Below are 21,032 nucleotides of genomic sequence, written 5' to 3'. Positions count from 1 at the left end.
TCTCCATGAGTACTTCGTGGGCTCCTTACCACTGAGCCACAACTGGAACGCCACACCAGTATGGTTTTAACATCAGTAACGTGACATCTGAAATTCGTAGTTTATGAAAGAATGATTTCCTGGCCCCTCTGTTTATTCCCTGATAGTTATGCCCACTGAGGCGCACATCCCGCGCCCTTTAAAGGACGTGCGGGAATGTTTCGGCAGCACTAACACAGTGGTTCCCTCGGCTTCCTTCTCTTTCAGCTCTGGTTCGCCTTTGTTAATGGATTTTCGGGGCAGATTTTATTTGAACGTTGGTGCATCAGCTTGTACAACGTGGTAAGCACCTCCCGTCTCTCCTTGGGCATGGAGACGGCCCGGTTTGTGCCTGGGATGGGTTTCTGAGTCCCTGCTCTGTGTCCTCGGCAGGCAGCACACACGCATCTTTAGGGCCTGTGTCGCTGCCACGCATCCTGCAGGAGCCCAAACTCCCCACATGTGTTTTCAATCACAGCAGATCATTCTAGAATAATTACATGACATTTCTACCCAGTGTATCTTGATAATGTATTTGAAATTTCTTTAACTCTGTGCCTGTCCAGTGTTTTCACATTTTAAAGCCAAGTAAAAATTGTTCAAGTTTACCTAAACCCATTCCATTTATTACATATAATTCAGATTTATCTATCTTTGTATCTCTCTGTGTGTACATGTGTTTGTAGGTAACTCCAGGTCCTTTTAACCTCCTGGTAGAAAAGTTGTGCTTGTGGAAATATAACACACTGTGTCTGTACTAAACGGTGAATTTTTATGTCAAGCCTATATAGTAAATACTGTTTTTCATTTTAATGGTATTTTCTTTTTTTTTTTTTTTTTTTTTTGGTCTTGTCTTTTTAGGGCCACACCTGGGGCATATGGAGGTTCCCAGGCTGGGGGTCTAATTGGAGCTACAGCTGCTGGCCTACACCACAGCTCACGCCAGATCAGGGCTGTGTCTGGGACCTACACCACAGCTCACGGCAACGCCGGATCCTTAACCCACTGAGCGAGGCCAGGGACCGAACCCGCAACCTCACGGTTCCTAGTCGGATTCGTTTCTGCTGCGCCACGACGGGAACTCCCCTTAATGGTATTTTGTAACAGTAGATAATCCCTTACCGTTACTTGAATTGTTCTGAATTCATAAACTAGATATGGATTAAACAGTAAGGCTGACTGGCTTGTGAGCCACATCGCCTTTTAATTTTTGTTTTGTTTTATTTTTTGTTATATTATTATTCTACTTAAGGCTTGGATGTTAGGAAACCTAGTATAAAAACTGGCTTCCTTGCAAGTATATCATTACCTCTCCTCTGCATTATCACAATCACAGTATACTCTGCATGCTCTGAGCCCTAACTCCTAAAATTCTGTCTTCTAGGAGTTTAAATTCTAAAACAGACAGCAGAGACAGAAGTTACTTCTGGATAGAAGTCTTTGGGTGCCCACTAATAGAGAAATGTCTGGTGCTGTGGATATTTGCAGTTGTGTGTGTGCCAATGGCTAGGTGTATTTGGCGAGAGCACTACACCAGTGAAGCCGAGGTCCTACCTAGAGTTGTCTCTGCCTGGCTCATGGTCACAGAGGACACTACAGATAAACTTTCTTTAGAATTTCATTAGCGTCAGAAGTAGGGAGCAGAAGGGTTTCTCTTCTGTGTTAGAAAAATCGCCATGAATGCAAAAGCCACAGATCGTGGTCCACGGAATCTTATTTTTTTAATAAAGGAAAACACGGATGCTGGCATTTTTACAAGCAGCCAGTGGATCTACATCTATGTGTTATGGACATATTGAGGATAATATGACAGTTATGGACAATTGAGGATAAAGTGGGATGAGATACTTACGAAATCGCCATTGACTTACTCAGTCACATCCCCTTACAAGTATATTTTACAGATGAAAGAATGAGGCCCAGGACATTCCAAATAGTTAGTGGCAATGCCAGAGATAGACTCTGTCTGCTAATTTGATGACTGTTCTCAGCCCCGCATGAGCTCCAGGAATCCCCACTGCTTTCTGGTGATTCTTTCCCTAGCTTTGGGTTGACTTTTCTCCCAAACACCCACAGATAAATCCTCAGCCAAAGGTTCGAGGGGGCTCTATGCAAATTTCCAGAAACACAGTCTATATTTCTCTGTGTCTGCACCTCTTTTTTTCTCTCTCCATCTCTCAGTAAGTTTGCTCTTCTCTGACTCTCTGTCTGGCAATTATCCAGCTGTCCTGGCCTACTGACCTCCAACCTCTGTATTTCAATTCAGTGAGTTAGCTGGGCTTTCCTTTGAGCCCATCTTCCTTAACTGTGGCCTAGAAATAAGCCTGCTCTCCGGGATTGCAGCAGTGAGCAGCCTGGTGTCTAATGCCTGAAAACCATTGTTGTATATGTTGTTTTCTGACACTATAGTTTTTTTTTTTCCTGGCAGGAAGGTAATTCCTATATCAGTTAGTCATGTGTAGCAGAGATAATATATGATGTCTAGAAGTAGTATGACACCTCATTTAAACAAAATGAAGCAGTCATCAACAGAAAATTAACTGTGTTTCAGCATCCAATAAAAAATATCAGGCATAGAAAGAAGTAGGGCTATAAGATCCACAAAAAGTCAAAAATAAATCAATAAGACCAGGTTCAGAGGTTATAAGGATGATGGAATTAGTAGATAAAGACCTTGTAAACATGTTCTAGGATATAAAGGAAAACATGAATATAATGAGGAGGAAAACGGAAGATATAGAAAAGAACCAAGTAGAACTTTATGATGAAAAGTACAATCGATGAAATGAACATTCTTCTGGATGGTATTAACAATAGATTAGAAACGTTGGGGGAAAAGATCACTAAATATGAAGACATTTGCAGCAACATAGATGCTGCTAGAGATTATCATACTAACTCAAGTAAGTGAGAAAGAGAAAGACAGATACCATATGATATTACCTATGTGTGAAATCTAGAATATTGCGCAGATGAACCTGTCTACAGAACAGAAACAGACTCTCAGACATAGAGAACAGAGTGTGGTTGCCAAAGGGGAGGGAGTGGGATGGACTAGGAGTTTGGGGTTAGTGGATGCAAACTATTACGTTTAGAATGGATAAACAGTAAGATCCTACAGTACAGCACAGGAAACTCTATCCGGTCTCCTGGGATAGACCATGATGGAAAAGAATATAAACAAATATGTATGTATAGCTGTGTCACTTTGCTGTACAGCAGAAATTGGCACAATGTTGTAAATCAACTATACTTTCAAAAAAAAAAAAAGGGCATAGCAATAGAGAAGCACAGAGAGAAAAACAGAAAAAGTTAATAGAGCGTCATTTTATTCTAGGACAGTATTAAGCCTTCTAATTTTCATAAACTTAAAGTTTCAAAAGAAAAAGGTAAAAAATAATATTTGAAGAAATGATGATGAAAACTATAGACTCCCAGATCTAAGAATCGCAACAAATTCTAGGAAGAATAAACCTAAAGAAAAACACAGAAATGTTCTTTATAACCAAAATCCTGAAAATCAGTGACCAAGAGAATGATCTTTAAATTAACCAGTTAAAAAACAAACACTATACACAGAAGATAAATATATGAATATAAGTAAATTGCTCATTGGAAACCATGCAGGGTAGAGGGCAATGGAATATCTTTAAAGATCTGAAAGACAAAAAAAAAAAAAATCCTTTAACCTCAAATTCTATACTCAGCAAAAATGTCTTTTGAAAATTATGGTGAAATAAAAACTAATTCAAACCAAGAAGTCAGAAAATTCATCACCAGAAGGCCTGTAGTACTTGTAATGTTAGAGGAAGCTTTTCAGGCCAAAGAAAAAGTCTGCCAGAAAGAAATTTGCATCTATCCGGAGAAATGTAAAGCAACAGAAATGTTAATTATGTGGGCATTTATAAGAGAACCTGGAGTTCCTGTCGTGGCTCAGTGGTTAATGCATCTGACTAGGAGCCATGAAGTTGCAGGTGCAATCCCTGGCCTCACTTGGGTTAAGGATCTGGCGTTGCCGTGAACTGAGGTGTAGGTCGCAGACACAGCTTGGAACCCGAGTTGCTGTGGCTGTGGCGTAGGCCAGTGGCTGCAGCTCTGATTCAACCCCTAGCCTGGGAACCTTCATATGCTGCGTGTGCAGCCCTAAAAAGCAAAAAAAAAAAAAAAAAAGGAAGAAAAAAAAGGAAAAGAATGAACCTACCCCCCCACCCCAGCCCATTTTCAATCATGTTAATAGATATTTGGCTCTTTAAATTAAACTATTAATATATTGTATGGTTTATAACTATACCACAATATAGACGGCTAACTATAGGTATCTATATTTATGTAGAAAACTATAGCAAAATGAATAAAAGGGAGGAATCGGAATATATTATTTTAATTCTGCGATACATTGCACATGTATATAGTAAACTGTAAAGAACAACAGCAACAAAAAAAAACCCAAACAGAACAGATATAACTAATAAACCAATAGTGGGAATAAAATAAAATGTTTAAAAGTATTCAGTCCAGAAGTCAACAAATAAGCTAAAGAGGAAGAACAAATGCAGCAAATAATAAAAAATAAGATGGTAGAATTATGTATTTATTTATTTCTTCTTTTTTAGGGTGCACCTGCAGCATATGGAAGTTCCCAGGCTAGGGGTCACAGTGGAGCTAAAGCTGCAGCTGCCAGCCTATGCCACAGCCATAGCAGATCCAAGCTGCATCTGTGACCTACACTGCATCTCACTGCAACACCTGATCCTTAGCCCTCTGAGCAGAGCCAGGAATTGATTTGCATCCTCATGGATATTAGTCAGGTTCTTAAACCACTGAGCCACAACAGGACCTCCGGAAGACAGTAGATTTAAATTCAACTGTGTTTATAATCGCATTGAATACAAGTGGTCTAAACACTACAGTTAGAAGGCATATTGTCAGAATTCCTGCTGTGACACAGTGGGTTAATGATCCAACTCATCTGTGTGACGTTGCCAGTTCTATCCCCAGCCCAGCACAGTGGGTTAAGGATCTGGTGTTGCCGTAGCTGTGGCGTGGGTTGCAGATGGCTCAGATTTGATTCCTGGCCCAGGAACTTCCATATACCATGGGTGTGCCCTCAAAAAGGGTAGACTGTCAGATTAGATTAGAAAATCAAGATGCAACTATATGAGCTCCAGAAAAAAGCCTACTTTAAATATAAAGACACAGATAAGTCAAAAGGTTCTAATCAAAAGAAAGCTGGAGTGGTTATAGTAACTACATAAATAACAGCTTTTAGAAAAGATACATGGGAGTCCCCCGGTGGCTTGGCAAGTTAAGGATCTGACATTGTCACTGCTGTGGTTCTGGTTCAGTTCCTGGCCTGGCATGCTGCAGGTGCAGCCAAAACAAAAACAAACGTTAAAGAAAGAGAAAGAGGAGTTCCCGCTGTGGTGCAGCAAAAACGAATCCAGCTAGGAACCATGAGGTTGCGGGTTCAATTCCTGGCCTCACTCAGTGGGTCAAGGACCTGGCATTGCTGTGGCTGTGGTGTAGGCCATCAGCTGCAGCTCTGATTCGACGCCTAGCCTGGGAACCTCCATATGCCGTGGGTGCAGCTATAAAAAGCTAAATAAATAAATAAAATATAAATAAAGAAAAGAAAGATATATGGCTAGTGGTGAAGATGGCCATTTCTTAATTTTAAAGGGGTTAATCTATCAATAACACATTAGAATCTTGGGCGTTCCCATCGTGGCTCAGTGGTTAATGAACCCAACCAGTATCCATGAGGGTGTGGGTTCAATCCCTGGCCTCACTCAGTGGGTTAAGGATCTGGCGTTTCCATGAGCTGTGGTGTAGGTCACAGACTCAGCTCAGATCCTGCATGGCTATGGCTATGGCTGTGGTTTAGGCTGGTAGTTACAGCTCCAATTTGACCCCTAGCCTGGGACTCTCCATATGCTGCAGGTGTGGCCCTAAAATGACAAAAAGACAAAAATAAAATAAAATAAAAAATAGTAACACGTTAGAATCCTACGTATGTAACAATCTAATAGCTTATTAGAATTTACGAGAAACTAAGCAGAAGAATTCCCATTATGGCTCAGTGGTAACAAACCCAACTGTTATCCATAAGGATGCGGATTCAATCCCTGGCCTCGCTCAGTGTTAAAGAGTCTGCCATGAAGTTCCTGTCGTGGTGCAGTGGTTAATGAATCTGACTGGGAATGATGAGGTTGCAGGTTCAATCCCTGGCCTTGCTCAGTGGGTTAAGGATCTGGCGTTGCCATGAGCTGTGGTGTAGGTTGCAGACATGGCTTGGATCCTGCATTGCTGTGGCTGTGGCGTAGGCTGGCATCTACAGCTCCGATTCGACCCCTAGCTGGGGAACTTCCATATGCCAGGGATGCGGCCCTCAAAAGACAAAAAAAAAAAAAAAGAATTGAAGCAGAATTTGATGTAATTAAATGACAAAGCAAATAAATTTAGACAATTACAGTCAGAATTTTAAATGCCCCTTTCTGTAGTTGACAAAACCCACAGATGAAAATTCAGAAAGTGTACAGAAGATTTGAGCAAATGTTTTACTGAACTAAACCTAGCATTTATAGAAAACTACTCAACCACAGCAGGATACGCCTTCTCAAATATGGGTGGAACATTCTCCAAAATAGAGTGCATGCTGGTCTAAATAAATGGAGCAAGTCTTAATAAATTCAAAAGAATTAGAATCATATAGAATAGGTTCTCTGATCCTTGCGATTTAAACTAAAAACCAGTAACAGCAATAGATCATGGGGAAACCCACACATTTGATAATTAAACACTTTTTTTTTGTCTTTTGTCTTTTTTGTCGTTGTTGTTGTTGTTGCTATTTCTTGGGCGGCTACCGCGGAATATGGAGGTTCCCAGGCTAGGGGTTGAATCGGAGCTGTAGCCACCGGCCTACGCCAGAGCCACAGCAACGTGGGATCCGAGCCGCGTCTGCAACCTACACCACAGCTCACGGCAACGCCGGATCGTTAACCCACTGAGCAAGGGCAGGGACCGAACCCGCAACCTCATGGTTCCTAGTTGGATTCGTTAACCACTGCGCCACGACGGGAACTCCTAAACACTTTCTAAATACACCATAGGTAACAAAAGCCATCACAGGAGAAATGACAAAATATTTTGAACAGAAAAAATTGAAAATTTCTGATTGTGTAGGATCCAACTAAAGCAGTGCTTAAAGGAACATTTACGTTGTTTACATGCTTATAGTGGTATTAAGAAGTCCTAAGATCAAGCACCAACCTGTTGACACTAGAAAAGGAAGAGTAAATGAAACTCAAAATAAGCAAAGCAAAAAAAAAAAATAATAATAATAACAGCATACATGAAATAAATGGAAAATAGAAAAACAATCAGTAAAACAAAAAGCTCGTGACACGTTGGTAGATCTTTATTCAGATGGATCAAGCTAATCTTGGAAGGAGAAGATACAAATTACCAAACAGGAATGCACGCGGAGTCATCACTATAGATCCTATAGATAATAAATGACCGTAAGCAAGTATGAATGATGTTAATGACCTGTTTTACATCTTGGATGAAATAGACAAATTCCTTGAAAGACGAAAACTACTAAATATCACCCAAGATACAGATGTTCTTAATAGCCCTTAATAAAACTTGGAATTCTTGACAACTTCCCCATTAAAACATAACTGACATATTTCCAATATCCCTCATGACCATAGTTGCAAAAATCTTCAACACAATTTTAGCAAATCAAATCCAGCACTATAGAAAAAGCAAAATGCTTTCTGGCAAATTAGGATTTATCCCGGAAAATGCAAGTTTGGTGTATTATTTAAAATTTGATCAGTGAATTCTACCTTGTTAATAGATTGAAAAGGAGGAGCCATATAGTCATCACAATAATGCAATAAATACACTTGTGAAAATTCATCACTTTTTTTTTTTTGTCTTTTTAGGGTCACACTCACAGCGTATCGAAGTTCCCAGGCTAGGGGTGGAATCAGGACCGTAGCCATCAGCCTACAACACAGCCACAGCAGCGCTGGATCCGAGCCGCATCTGCGACCTACACCACAGCTCACAGCAATGCCAGATCCTTAACCCACTGAGAGAGACTGAGGATTGAACCTGCGTCCTCATGGACACTAGTCAGATTCGTTTCTGCTAAGCCACAACGGGAACTCCTCATCATCTGTTCTTTTTTTTTTTTTTTTTTCCTCATCATCTGTGCTTGATGAGCATTTAGAAATCATTTTTATGAAAAATGTATAGCTAACATCATACCAAATGGCAAAACAGCGGGTTTCCCTAAGGTCAAGAACCAGACAAGAATGTGTATTCCTACCATTGCTCTTCAACATTGTAAGTTCTTGGCCAGTAGAAGACCCTGTGTCCCCGAGGCCACCCCCCGCCCCCGGCAAATTGGCAGATTGGAAAAGAAGTAAAGCTTTCTTTAGTTGTTGTCAACATTGTGTACAAAATTCTAAGGATCTAACAAGATCCTATGTTGTGTGGGGTTGTTATCACAACGGCCCCCAGTTTGTTCATGCCGCTCTAATCCGCACCTTTCGATGTCTATACCCACCCTGGCTCTGGGTTTGGCCATGGGATTTTTTTGGCCCATGAAACAATAGCAAACCTAAGAAAAGCAGAGATGTGAAAAATGCTGTCTCATTGAAGCATTCCCCCTCTTGCTGCTCTTTGTGAAACTCCCCAGTTAAACAGCCACAGACATGGAAACCTCATGGAGCAGAAATAGGCAGAAATAGATCATTTAGGGTGCAGTGTTCCAAGAAGTCCTTCTGACAAGACTGGTCAGTGGCTGTGGTTCACGCATTTCCGTCTTCCTGCTCCTCCTCTCACTGTCTCTCCCTTTCCCCGCCTCTCCTGCTTTCTCCTTCCTTTCCTTCTCTGTTTCTGCGCTTTTATCATCCTATCATGCCTTCTGCTCCAAGGTCTCCTCCTTGACACCTCCGGAGCTCTTGAAAAGCTCTTTCTTTTCATGTGGTTCCTGGCATAACGCTTGTTCAATAAATATTAAAATAATAAATGAATAGGAAACATTTCTGTTTCTGATAAGTATCATCAGATAAAGAACTCTTGTACGTTAAAAAAAATTTAATCTAACATTTCCTTAACAGTATTTACCAAGTGCCTACTATGTGCCAAATCCTGGCAAGTGAATTAGCTCATAAAACAACTGCTTCTCGTGAGGGATATAGATGCTATTATTGCTGTAGTTGTTGACCAGTGTAACAATACTGGTTACGATAGTAAATATGCCTATTATTTAAGTACACAGAACTCAATTTATTGTGTGCTTATTGAAATCAGGAAAATAAAATTTATCTATTTGATGCTCAAAAAGCAATGTTTCCATGGTTATAAGGTGCTGAATCCAAAGACTGGATCGATTAGAAAAATTAAGTCATTATTTGATCTTTTCAATTGATGTGACTCAACAATCCCTTCTTTGTCATTGGCTTTTGTTTTTAAATAAGTTTATAGCTTACCAGGAGTTTGCTAAATTAGTTTTGTGGACTCTTCACCCAGTTTCCCCCACAAGGATATCTTCGTTAACTTGGAATTCCATTATCAAAGGCAGGAAAATGACTGCACACTGTTAACTCAGATACAGGCTGAAAGCTCTTTTTCATAGGCTGTTGTTTCTCATGCAGATTTTCACGTCACTGCCAACTATTACTCTGGGAATCTTTGAACAGTGTTGCAGTCAGGAGAGCCTGCTTAGGTATCCACAGCTGTACACCATTTCTCAGACAGGTGATATTTTCAACATAAAGGTAAGCCGAAGGTTTATTGCAGTTCTTTCACCTCAGCTTCCCTCCAAAGGTTCCTTTGATCTCTTCCCTTTCTGATGCTTTAGGAAGAATAATTTAAAAAGCATAAGGAAGGGCGTTCCCGGGTGGACTAGTGGTTAAGGTTCCGGTCTTGTCACCGCTGTGGCTCTGGTCACTCCCGTGGCGCTGATTCGATCCCTGGCCCAAGAATCCCCGTGTGCCGCTGGTGCGGCCACCAAACAAAACAAAGAACACAAGGAACACCGCCCCATGCTGTCTTTTTATGGTATGAATCCTAAGGTTTTTCCAGTTTGGCATTAGCTTTGATTTTGAATGAATTTCTTACATTCTTTCCTAAAAACTGCTTTACTCCAGGAGATTTGAGTCACAGGCCAGGTACTTGTTTTCCACATCCATTTCTCCGTAACCCTTTATCTGTAAGTCTTCCTGGCTAACGTGAAAATGACTGGTATGTTTCCCATCGAAGGAACAAAGACTTGTTTTTGTTGTTCTCTCATCTCCTCACCCTTGTTTGACTGATCCGAGAGATGTTTGTATTCTTGAGATTTTCTTTAAGAAAACGATACAGGCATTCCTTGTTTTATTGCATTTTGCAGATACTGTGTTTTTTACAAATCGAAGGTTTGTGGCAACCCTGCATTGTCAGATGATGGTTAGCAGTTTAATTAAAGTGTGTACCTTGGTTTTTTAGACATAATGTGGTTGCACACTTAATGGCTGCAGTATAGGGCAAACATAACTCTTAGGTGCTGGGAAACCAAAAGTTCACGTGACTTGCTTTACTGCAGAGGTCTAGAACCAAACCCGCAGTATCTCTGAGGTTTGCCTGTATATGGTCTATTAAAAATTATTTTGTCCAGGGTCCTGGTATAGATATAAAGCTGCAGAATGTATCATATAATACATGGTATTAAATTGTATTTAAAGTACCATAAAGATTGAAAGCATTACTATTATTTCTTCTAAAAATTGCTCCTAGTTCTATTTTCCTGGATAGTTTCAGCCTTTACAGTTTTTATAAGAAATGTACTATCTTTGAGTCCTACACATTTATACTTAATAAATTTCTTTTTCAAATACTATTAGCCTTTAATTTCATAGTAAGTTCTTTTAAAAGTAGAATACATGAGTTCCTGTCGTGGTGCAGCGGAAACGAATCCTACTAGGAACCATGAGGTTGCAGGTTCGATCCCTGACCTCGCTCAATGGGTTAAGGATCTGGCGTTGCTATGGCTGTGGTGTAGGCCGGCAGCTGCAGCTTTGATTGGACCCCTAGCCTGGGAACCTCCATATGCTACGGGTATGGCCCTCAAAAGACAAAAGACGAAAAAAAAAAAAAAAAAAGAAAGAAAAGAAAAAAGGGTAATACAGAAATGGTATTTTTCAGTGTCTGGGAAAACATTTTAGCTTTGTAACTTGATAATGTCACATATTTTTAGATTTAGACCAAAATACTGTCTGGACTTTCTTGCTTTGTTTTCTCCTTAGGTGCTCTGGATTCAGTGTATAAATGCTTTCGTCCATTCCTTCATTCTCTTCTGGCTGCCCACAAAAATGCTGAAGCATGGTAATAGCTTCATTGTTTCAAATATTTGTCAAAGAGCATGCTGTTCGCATTAGGGTCAGTATGTGTGTGTCTACAGAAAGAATTAAAAACCTCAACAAGAGGATTAAGAAAAAAAAATATATACACACACCTAAATCTAATAATATACTCTGGTTAACAGTAGTTTGAACATTTAACAAATGGCCTCTGACCTGTATGAATTGAGAATTAGTGCTTTTATTGTTATTTATTTTTTATTTTTTTTGTCTTTTTGCCATTTCTTGGGCCGCTCCCTCGGCATATGGAGGTTCCCAGGCTAAGGGTCTAATCGGAGCTGAGCTGCCAGCCTACGCCAGAGCCACAGTAACCTGGGATCCGAGCTGCATCTACAACGTACACCACAGCTCACGGCAACACCGGATCGTTAACCCACTGAGCAAGGGCAGGGATCAAACCCGCAACCTCATGGTTCCTAGTTGGATTCGTTAACCACTGAGCCATGACGGGAACTCCTATTGTTAATTTTTGATAAATGTTTGAGTCAAGGGGCCTGATAGAAAGCACTGCTGTTCTGATGGGTCATAGATTCTCTCTGTAGTGAGTCTGAAATTTATCTTTATTGTTTTCATGTCTCCAACGTCATGCTTCAAGTTAAACTCTTATACAAATCTAAGGTTATATGGAAATTGAACCTTGGACTTTGTGATTGGACAGTCCCCTTTTACTGTCAGACAATCTTCCAAATCACATTATATGTGAAGTTTTTTTTTGTCTTTTTGTCTTTTTGTCTTTTGTTGTTGTTGTTGTTGTTGCTATTTCTTGGGCCGCTCCCGCGGCATATGGAGGTTCCCAGGCTAGGGGTCGAATCGGAGCTGTAGCCACCGGCCTACGCCAGAGCCACAGCAACGCGGGATCCGAGCCGCGTCTGCAACCTACACCACAGCTCACGGCAACGCCGGATCGTTAACCCACTGGGCAAGGGCAGGGACCGAACCCGAAACCTCATGGATCCTAGTCGGATTCGTTAACCACTGCGCCACGACGGGAACTCCATATGTGAAGTTTTGTTTTTGTTTCCATTTTGTTTGTTTTACCAAACTGGCTTATGGATGAAACATCCTGAAGTAGGAGGTGGATATATGAAGCATGTTCCTAGTGTGTAGTGAGCTCACAGCCACACATTAAGGTGTGAAATATAATTATTTTTCTTTAACCAGATTTAATTTTTGCTGAGTATTACTAACAACGTGTCCTAATCTCGGACATTTTTTAAATTGAGTTTTGGTTGCCTGTGTTTTATGTTCATTTGTATTTAAAAGAATAACCCTGGCATTATATTGCTAAAAACTTTCCTTGTTAAAAAAAAAAAAAAAAGGGTAAAACTTGCAAATGATGACAATGTTTATAGCAAAGTCAGATGGTGACAGAGAGTTGGTTCCACTTCCAGGAAGGCAGAGTGAGGCACTGCTCCCCACCCAGAAAGACCAAGCTGGTCAAACTACAAACACACAACTCTGTAACTCCCCTGGAAATTATCCAAAAGACGAATGAAGAAACATTTATTCATCATCCTATTAAAACTCAGTAAGAACATCAGGAGTCTTGGGTTTGACCGTGACCTGCTCCCTCCCTGCCCCCATCCTAGGTGGGGCTGGCTGGAAGCCAGCTAGTGTTGCAGGGACGCGGGAGACGGAGGGCCTCGAACACTGCCCATGGGGATGCAGCTGCTTCGGGAAGCAGTCTGGCATTGCCGTCAGTGCTTCAGCAGAGTTACCCTGTGATCCAGGAATCCTAGGTATATACTCAAGAGAAATTAAAATCTATGTCTGCACAAAAGCTTGTAAACCATGTTCTCGTATAGCAGTTTCCAAACTCATCTGTACACTAGAATCACCGGGAGACTTTTTAAAATTCCAAAGCCAGGGCCACACCCCAGGTCAGCTGAGTCACAAGCACTGTGGGGAGGCTGCAGGCATTGGTGGTTGATGGATTTCTTCTGCAGGCTCCCACGTGCAGAAAAGTTTGTGAATCACAACTCTAGCACAAGTGTTCAAGAAAAGAAGCAGCTTTCAGTACTTTAAAAATGGGGGCATTTAAAAAAGGATTTTAATGTGTTTCATATGCTGTAGTGTTGTTGAAACTCAGCCTCTGTTCACTCCTGCTGAACAGAAAACACTGACCTGGAGTTTTGGGTGAGGTAGGAAGGAATAGCTTTATTGCTTTGCCAGGCACAGGGGGCTGGCAGAGGCTGGTGCCTCAAAACTGTGTCCTACCCCGGAGGGGGCAGTGTTCCGGGAGCAGGGTGTGTCAGCTTGTGGCCGTTTTTCTGATTGGTTGGTGATGAGGTCACTGGGTGTCAGCATCTTCAACCTTTTGGTTCCCACCAGTCAGGGGTCTCTGAGCTTGTGGGCAGCTCACAGTTAACTTCTTCCACCCAGTGGGAGCTCCAGTATCTGCAAAACACCTCAGAGGACACGGCTCAGAATATGGTCTGTAGTCCTTGAGGAGGAACTAAAGGTCCTTGACTTTGTCGAAGGGCTAAACTCTTATTATTTAGTCTTGCTTGACTGTATTCCTTTCTCTCTGCGTTTTCTCACGTCTCTGATTGAATTCATTCTTTGGCTAAAGCTCTTCTACCAGCAAAAGGCCAGGAGAAGAATGGAGGGGAGGCTGCTCTGGGGAGGCCCCACGAGGCCCTGCTCGCTTGGAGTAGTATTAATTCTATTTCTGGTGATTGGTAGCTGGGGAAAATGTTATATTCTTAAAGGCCATTTAGCAGTTATTTGGAAATTGGGTGCCTTTCCCCTCTTATTTTGCTTACACCCATGTCACTGACCTACTCAGAGGCGCTGCTTTTTAACCTCTTTTATTCTCAGACAGTGAGGTGTTTGGGTGCAAGCTGCAGCTGAGAATCTGCAGTGGCTGTGGTAGGAAAGGCTCTCCCGGAGGCGGGGGTAGGGGTGCAGGTTGGGGAGTGAGGGTGGGGTACAGGGGAGAGTCAAGACCTGGGCCTGAGATGCTTCCAGAAGGGCTTGGAAGGGTTTTGGTGCCACAGAAGCCAGTCTACGGGGAGGCTGTTTACAATTTGGATCTGTGTAAATCAGGGACTGATTAAATGTATGATTAACTGCTTCTTACCAAATAATCTTAAATGAGGAATGTAAGGTAACTCAGCCCCAAAGTTTTATTGCATGTCATGTATCAATTATGACCGCACCAGAATATGACACGCTGCCTCATTGTGATTTTATTTTGCATTTTTCTGATGACTGATGACACAGAGCCTCCCTTCCTATGGCTGTTTTATACCTTCTTCGGGGAACTTTATTTTCAATCACTTGGTCCCTTTTTAAATTGAATTATCCTTGTGGAATTGCAAGTGTTCTTTCTGGACAAAAGTCCTTTGTTGTGTAAAAATTGTAATCCCCACTCCCCAATCTGTGGCTCGAGTATAATTTTCTTAATATTATTTGAATCACAAGTTTTAAAGTTTAAGTCCAACTTATCAAACATTTTCATGATCGTGCTTTTCTTTTTGTCCTAAGAAATCTTTGCCTATCCAAAGTTACAAAGACTTAATGCTATTTTCTTTCAGAAGTTTTCTGTTCTTAGGTTTTATGTTTAGTTTTCTGATCTATTTTGAGTCAGTTTTTGTTGTGGTTGATGTTGATTTATTTATTTATTTATTGCATATGGATGTCCAATTGCTCCAGTATTTTTTATTGAAAAGATTATGCTTTTCCCATAGAATTACCCTGGCAACTTTGTGAAATAGATCAGTTGAAGTCATATGTACGGATCTGTATCTAGAATCTCTGTTCTGTCTCACCGATCTGTACATCTCTTCTTAGGGCCTATTGTTTAGATTACTGTACTTTTTATTTCAGTCTTTCACCATGTAGTGTATCTACTCTGAAGAAGTTTTAGCAGAGTTCCTGTTGTGGCTCAGTGGTTAACGAATCCAACTAGGAACCATGAGGTTGTAGGTTCTATCCCTGGCCTTGCTCAGTGGGTTGAGGATCTGGTGTTGCCTTGAGCTTCAGTGTAGGTCGCAGACGCGGCTTGGATCCTGTGTTGCTGTGGCTGTGGGGTAGGCCGGCGGCTACAGATCTGATTAGACCTCTAGCCTGGGAACCTCCATAGGCCCTGGGTGTGGCTCTAGAAAAAGACAAAAAAAAAGTTTTGGCAATACTAAGTCCTTTGAATTTTAATGCAAATTTTAAGATCAGCTCTTCAAATTCTAATAAACTGCTGGGATTTGGATTGGTGTTGCACTTAATCTGTAGATTAATTTGAGGAGAATTTGAGAATTGACGTTTTAGCATTATTGAGTCTTCAAGTCCTTGAATGTGATATAGTTCTCCTATTATTTAAGTTTCTTTTTTTTTTTTTTGTCTGAGGCCAGGGATTGAGCCCACAACCTTGTGGTTCCTAGTCAGATTCGTTAACCACTGAGCCATGAAGGGAACTCCAAGGTGGTAGAATTTTTTTTTTTTTTCTTTTTAAGGCCACACCCATGCATTTGGAGGTTCCCAGGCTAGGGGTCGAGTTGGAGCTACAGCTGCCGGCCTACACCATTATTTAAGTTTCTTTAATTTGTCTCAGGAATATTTTATAGTTTTTGATAGATAATCTCATTACATCTCATGTTAAATTTATCCTGTTAATGAAATTTTAAAATTTCATTTTCCAGTTTTCATTGTTATAATATTGAAATAAAGTTTTTATAATTACCTTATATCTTGTGACCTGCTAAACTCACTAATTCTATTAGCTTTTTTTTTTTTTTTGCTTTATTAGGATTTTTTCTTTATGCAACCATGTTGTCTGTGAGTAAAGAGAGGTTTATTTCTTCCTTTAGTTTTTTGTTTTTATTGCATTAATGCAGAAACTGGGACCTACGGTACAATTTTAAGTAGAAGTGGAGGGTGGCATGTTTCCCTTTTTCCTCATCTTAGGAGGAAGGAATCCATCTTTTTGCCATTAATTTTCGTGTGCTTTTAGCATATGCACTCCAGTGTGCATTATCATATGGAAACTTTTTCAGAGATTGTCATCATCGTCCTGAGGAAATCTCCTTTTATTCTAGATTGCTATGGATCCTTATCACAGATAGAGTTTGGGTTTGGTCACTTTTTTTTTTGTCTTTTTGCCATTTTTCTAGGGCCGCTCCCGCGGCATATGGAGGTTCCCAGGCTAGGGGTTGAATCGGAGCTGTAGCCACCAGCCTACGCCAGAGCCACAGCAACGCGGGATCCGAGCCGCGTCTGCAACCCACACCACAGCTCACGGCAATGCCGGATCATTAACCCACTGGGCAAGGGCAGGGACCGAACCCGCAACCTCATGGATCCTAGTCGGATTCGTGAACCACTACACCACGACGGGAACTCCCTGGTCACGTTTTCAGTGCACCTATCAAGGTGATCGCATCTGTCTACTTTATTCTGCTAATACGATGAATTCTACCCATTGATCGTTGACGTGTCAGCAACTTCTTGGAATGAACCCCTGTTAATAATGATGTTACTATTATCCTTTTTACACATCGCTGGATTGATTTCTGGAGGGTTTTTGCATCTATGTTCATGAGAGACCTTGGTCTGACTGGATGATATTCTTGGTCTGGGTTTTAAATCAGGATAATACTTGATGAGGTGATTTGGGTAGTGTTTCCTTCTTTGTGTAGGATTGATATTGTTTCTCTACAAATATTTGGTAGAATTTACTGATAAAGCCATCTGGGCCTTGAGTGTTCTTCACGGGAAGGTTTTTAAATACAAATTTAATGTCTTTACTATATTTAGGGTTATTCAGTCTTTAACATTTTTTTTATTGAATTCGTTTTGTTGATTTGTATCTTCAAGAAACTTGTGATATTCCTCCACTTGTCACAGTTATTGGCATACATGTGTTTATAATATTCCCTTATTACTGCGAGATCCGTATTACTGTCTGCTCATAGCTTCTCTGTCATGCCTTATGTTGCGTAGTTTTGAATTCTCTTCATCATTGATTTCCAGCAGTTTGATTTTGACGTGTGCCTTGGTGTGGTTTTGTTTGCATTTGTCCTTCTTGAACATCAGTGTAGTTAGGTGTTTGCCGGCTCTGTTGATAGTTTCAAGAGACCAGCTTTTGGCTTCATTGACTTTGTATAGTTTCCATTTTTCTATTTGATTCTTTTCTATATTTATTTCCCTCCCTTCTCTTTCATTGCAGTTTAATTAGCTTTTCTTTTCCAGCTAGTTGACGTTGGAAGGTAGGTCATTGATTGTATAGCTTCTTCCTTTTTTAACATAAGAATTTAAAGCAAATGATATATTCTTTCAAATTTTATTTGTCAAAAGACTTTGCCTTCATTTTGGAAAAAAATGCTTTTGCTGGGTACAGTATTCTAGATTGGTCATTTTCTTCACCACTTAAAAAATGTTGGTTCATTGTCTTGTTTGCATTATTTTGTTGAGAAGTCTGTGATATTTCTTGCATTTGTTTCTCCTTATGTAGTATTATTTCTATCTCTGTGATTTTAAGATTTTTCTCTTCATCACTGATTTTCAGCAATTTTATTTTGATGTGCTTTGGTATGGTTTGGTTTGCAATTATTCTTCTTGAGATGACTAGAGTTCTTGGGTTTGTTAATTTTTTTTCTTTTGTCTTTTTAGGGCCACACCTGCAGAATATGGAGGTTCCCAGGCTAGGGGTTGAACTGGAGCTGTAACCGCTGGCCTACACCAAAGCCACAGCCACAGCGGATCTGAGCTGTATCCGCAATCTACACCACAGCTCACAGCAACACCGGATCCCCAACTCACTAAGCGAGGCCAGGAATCGAACCTGCGTCCTCATGGATACTAGTCAAATTCATTTCTTCTGAGCCACAAGGGGAACTCCCGGGTTTGCTAATTTATAGTTTTCATTGAATTTGGAGAAACTTGCTCATTATTTCTTTATATTTTTACTGTCTCCTCTTTCCTCCTCTTCTGGGGTCCCAACTACACATATGCTATATTCCTTGACATTTCCCCACACCTCTGTTCATTTGTCCTACCTTGGTTCTCTCTTTAGTTCATTTTTGGTTTCTTTTGCTGTGCCTTTAAGTTCACTGATTTTTTATTTAGCAGTCTCTCTCTGCTGTTCATTGCAATTCACGGGACATTTTTCCTTTCTGTGTAAATATTTTTCATCTCCAGAAATTTTATTTAGTTCTTCATTTTTCATTTCTTTTCTCGTGTTTTTCTTTCAAATCTTTGGATGTAATAACAAGATTTATAATGGTTATTTTAGAGGTTTTTTTTCCTGCTAATGCCAACATCTCTGCTGCTTTTGGGTTGGTGGCTATTGCCAGTTTCCCTCTGGTTATGGGTCAAATACTTTGCTTCTCCACATCATGTATTTGATAATGAGAGAGGAACGTTGTGAATTGCATGTTGCTGAATGCTTGTGTGTGTACCTAAGTCCTTAGACTTGGTTTTGGCAGGCGGTTAAGTCTCTTGACTTCTTTTTTAAAAATTGAGTCTAGGGTATCTTTTACTCCCGGGCTAATTTAGTTCCTCTACTAAGTTTACCCCTTCCTTGGCTCTCTACTGACTGCTTCATATATTGAACGAGGTTTCCTCACTTTGGTCCTGGGCGTTCGAGCCATTCCGAGCTCCATGTTAGATCTGCCAGTCTGGGGCTTGTAGTTCTGGGGTGGTTTGATGTTCCAGGGAAGTTGCTCTTTGCTGGCCCTGTGGCATTTCTCAGCCTACATATGCAGAATGGTATTTAGCCAGAGATGCATGAGGACCCCTACGTGAGTTTCTGAATCTCACTCTCTGCATAGTCTCTGCATTTCCAGTGTTTGCTTCACAAATTCCAGCCACTTGGCCTCTCTAAAGTCCTGTCTCTGTCTCATCGACTCAGCAGACATGTTGAGCTGGCTTTGGGCTCTTGGTCCCTGCACAGCTGTCCAGCCCTACACCATGTGTGAGCCGAGGGCAGTGGTAGGGCCCCCTCACCTTTCAGTCTTCTCTCTCAGGCAGTACTGTTCTCTGCTGCTCTTTACTCAGCATCTGGAAAACATTATTTCATATGTTTTGTTCAATTTCCTAATTGGTTATAGCAAGAGGGAAAGTCCTGTTTCTTCCCTATGAATGAAAGCAGAAGTCCTGGCCATGCTAATTTTTGGTCACTTGATCTTGTCATGTACTAAGGAACTTGAGTGAAAGTCTTCTACTACTGATATATTTGTTTCTCTTTTGATCTCTTATAATCTATGCTTTAGAAATGTTTATTATTTGCTGCACCAGTACTCTTAATATTTCATATTGTACCATTTGGCCTTATAAAGTACCCTTCTTATGTAATTCTTTCTGGTTTCAATTTCGTCTTGACTAATGTTAATATCATGTCTCCTGCTTTTAATTTGTATTTTCCTTGCCCTTTATTTTTCCAATTTTATGCATTATTATTTTTTTAGGTGTGTTGCTTGGGTGCAAGGTAAGATGGAGTTTTGTTTTGAGATACAATCTGAAGCTCATTTAACAAAATGTTTTGTTTGTGATCTCTCCCTTGACTTTGCATTTCCCGTTTTGATGTATTTTTCTAACCTTTAATTATGTGATTGGCTCTCTTTGGCCTTTTTGTGTTGTGTTGTTTTCTGATATTCATCAAAGTTTGAGTTTTTGTTCTTATTTTTGTTATCAGTTTATGTAAACAGTTCTCTCTCTCTCTCTTTGGACAAATCCATTTGTTTCCGAGGATGATAGGATTATCCCACTTCCCTCCCTTCCATCTCCCTTCCCTTTGCTCCAGCATCGCACGACCTTGCACGCGGTCTCCCTTGACCCTGTTAAATACGCCTCTGATTCCATTACTTGATTCCTTAGTGTTGAGTGTTCTTCATTGACCCCCCCTTGCTGTAGACAACACTGTCTGCACATCCACCCTACCTCCTCTCTGTTTCACCCACACCCCCCTCTTATATCAGTTGCATCCTTGCTGCATGTCTTGGCACAGGGTAATTACAATCAGGTCGCTCATTCTGACATCGCATTTATTTTTGTCTTTTTGGTTTTCATGCTGCAGTTCAGTACACCAAGTGCTCGCGACAAGTCTCTGGCTTCTCTGATCATGTCTTTGCCGATTGGCTGTAACAGGGTCTTGTTGCAAACTCCTCTGGTAGGTGTTCTTCATCTGATAAGTTTTGCTGCTCTCGGACACTCCTTTTGCTTTTGCACCATTTAAAAACACATTGTATTCATTAGAGAAAGTTTGTAGCCTAATGAACAGCCACAGGTCATGAAATAGGACATCCTGCCTTTTTTCTTATGGTTTCTTTATGGATGCTCTCCCTGCTTCTTTTATGTTATTCTTCAAGGAATTAGTTATAGTTTTCTTTCCCAGCTATTTCAAGAAGTTTCTTTTCAAGACTGCGTGTGTGTGTGTGTTTGCGTGTGTGTGTGTGTGTGTGTGTGTGTGTGTATGTATATTATGTATATGTGTGTATATATATATAAATTTTTTTTCTGATATTTTCTGAGGTCTGCTGCCCTAATTTACTTTATTCAAGAGCTTTTGTTATCACTTACCAAGCATAGCCTCTAGGCTCACCTTTGTTGATTGGAAGCCTTCATTAGCTTTCCGAGTCTGTAGATTTTTTCGTCTTCTAGTTT

At 40.6% G+C, this 21,032-nt stretch overlaps 1 protein-coding gene across 1 annotated transcript in view; it reads left to right on the top strand.

The window, feature by feature from the left end:
• The window catches only part of LOC125113481 (phospholipid-transporting ATPase IB-like), a 168,777-nt gene that overhangs the window by 120,502 nt on the left and 27,243 nt on the right, over positions 1-21,032 (top strand). The window contains exons 29-31 of the mRNA XM_047756226.1: positions 247-321; positions 9,693-9,815; positions 11,322-11,400. Coding sequence (XP_047612182.1) covers positions 247-321; positions 9,693-9,815; positions 11,322-11,400 — 277 coding nt within the window. The remainder of the gene's footprint in view (positions 1-246; positions 322-9,692; positions 9,816-11,321; positions 11,401-21,032) is intronic.

The sequence above is a fragment of the Phacochoerus africanus genome, chromosome 13 (assembly GCF_016906955.1).
Source record: "Phacochoerus africanus isolate WHEZ1 chromosome 13, ROS_Pafr_v1, whole genome shotgun sequence".
Classification (NCBI taxonomy): Eukaryota; Metazoa; Chordata; class Mammalia; order Artiodactyla; family Suidae; genus Phacochoerus; species Phacochoerus africanus.
This window is presented reverse-complemented; position numbering and strand designations above follow the sequence as displayed.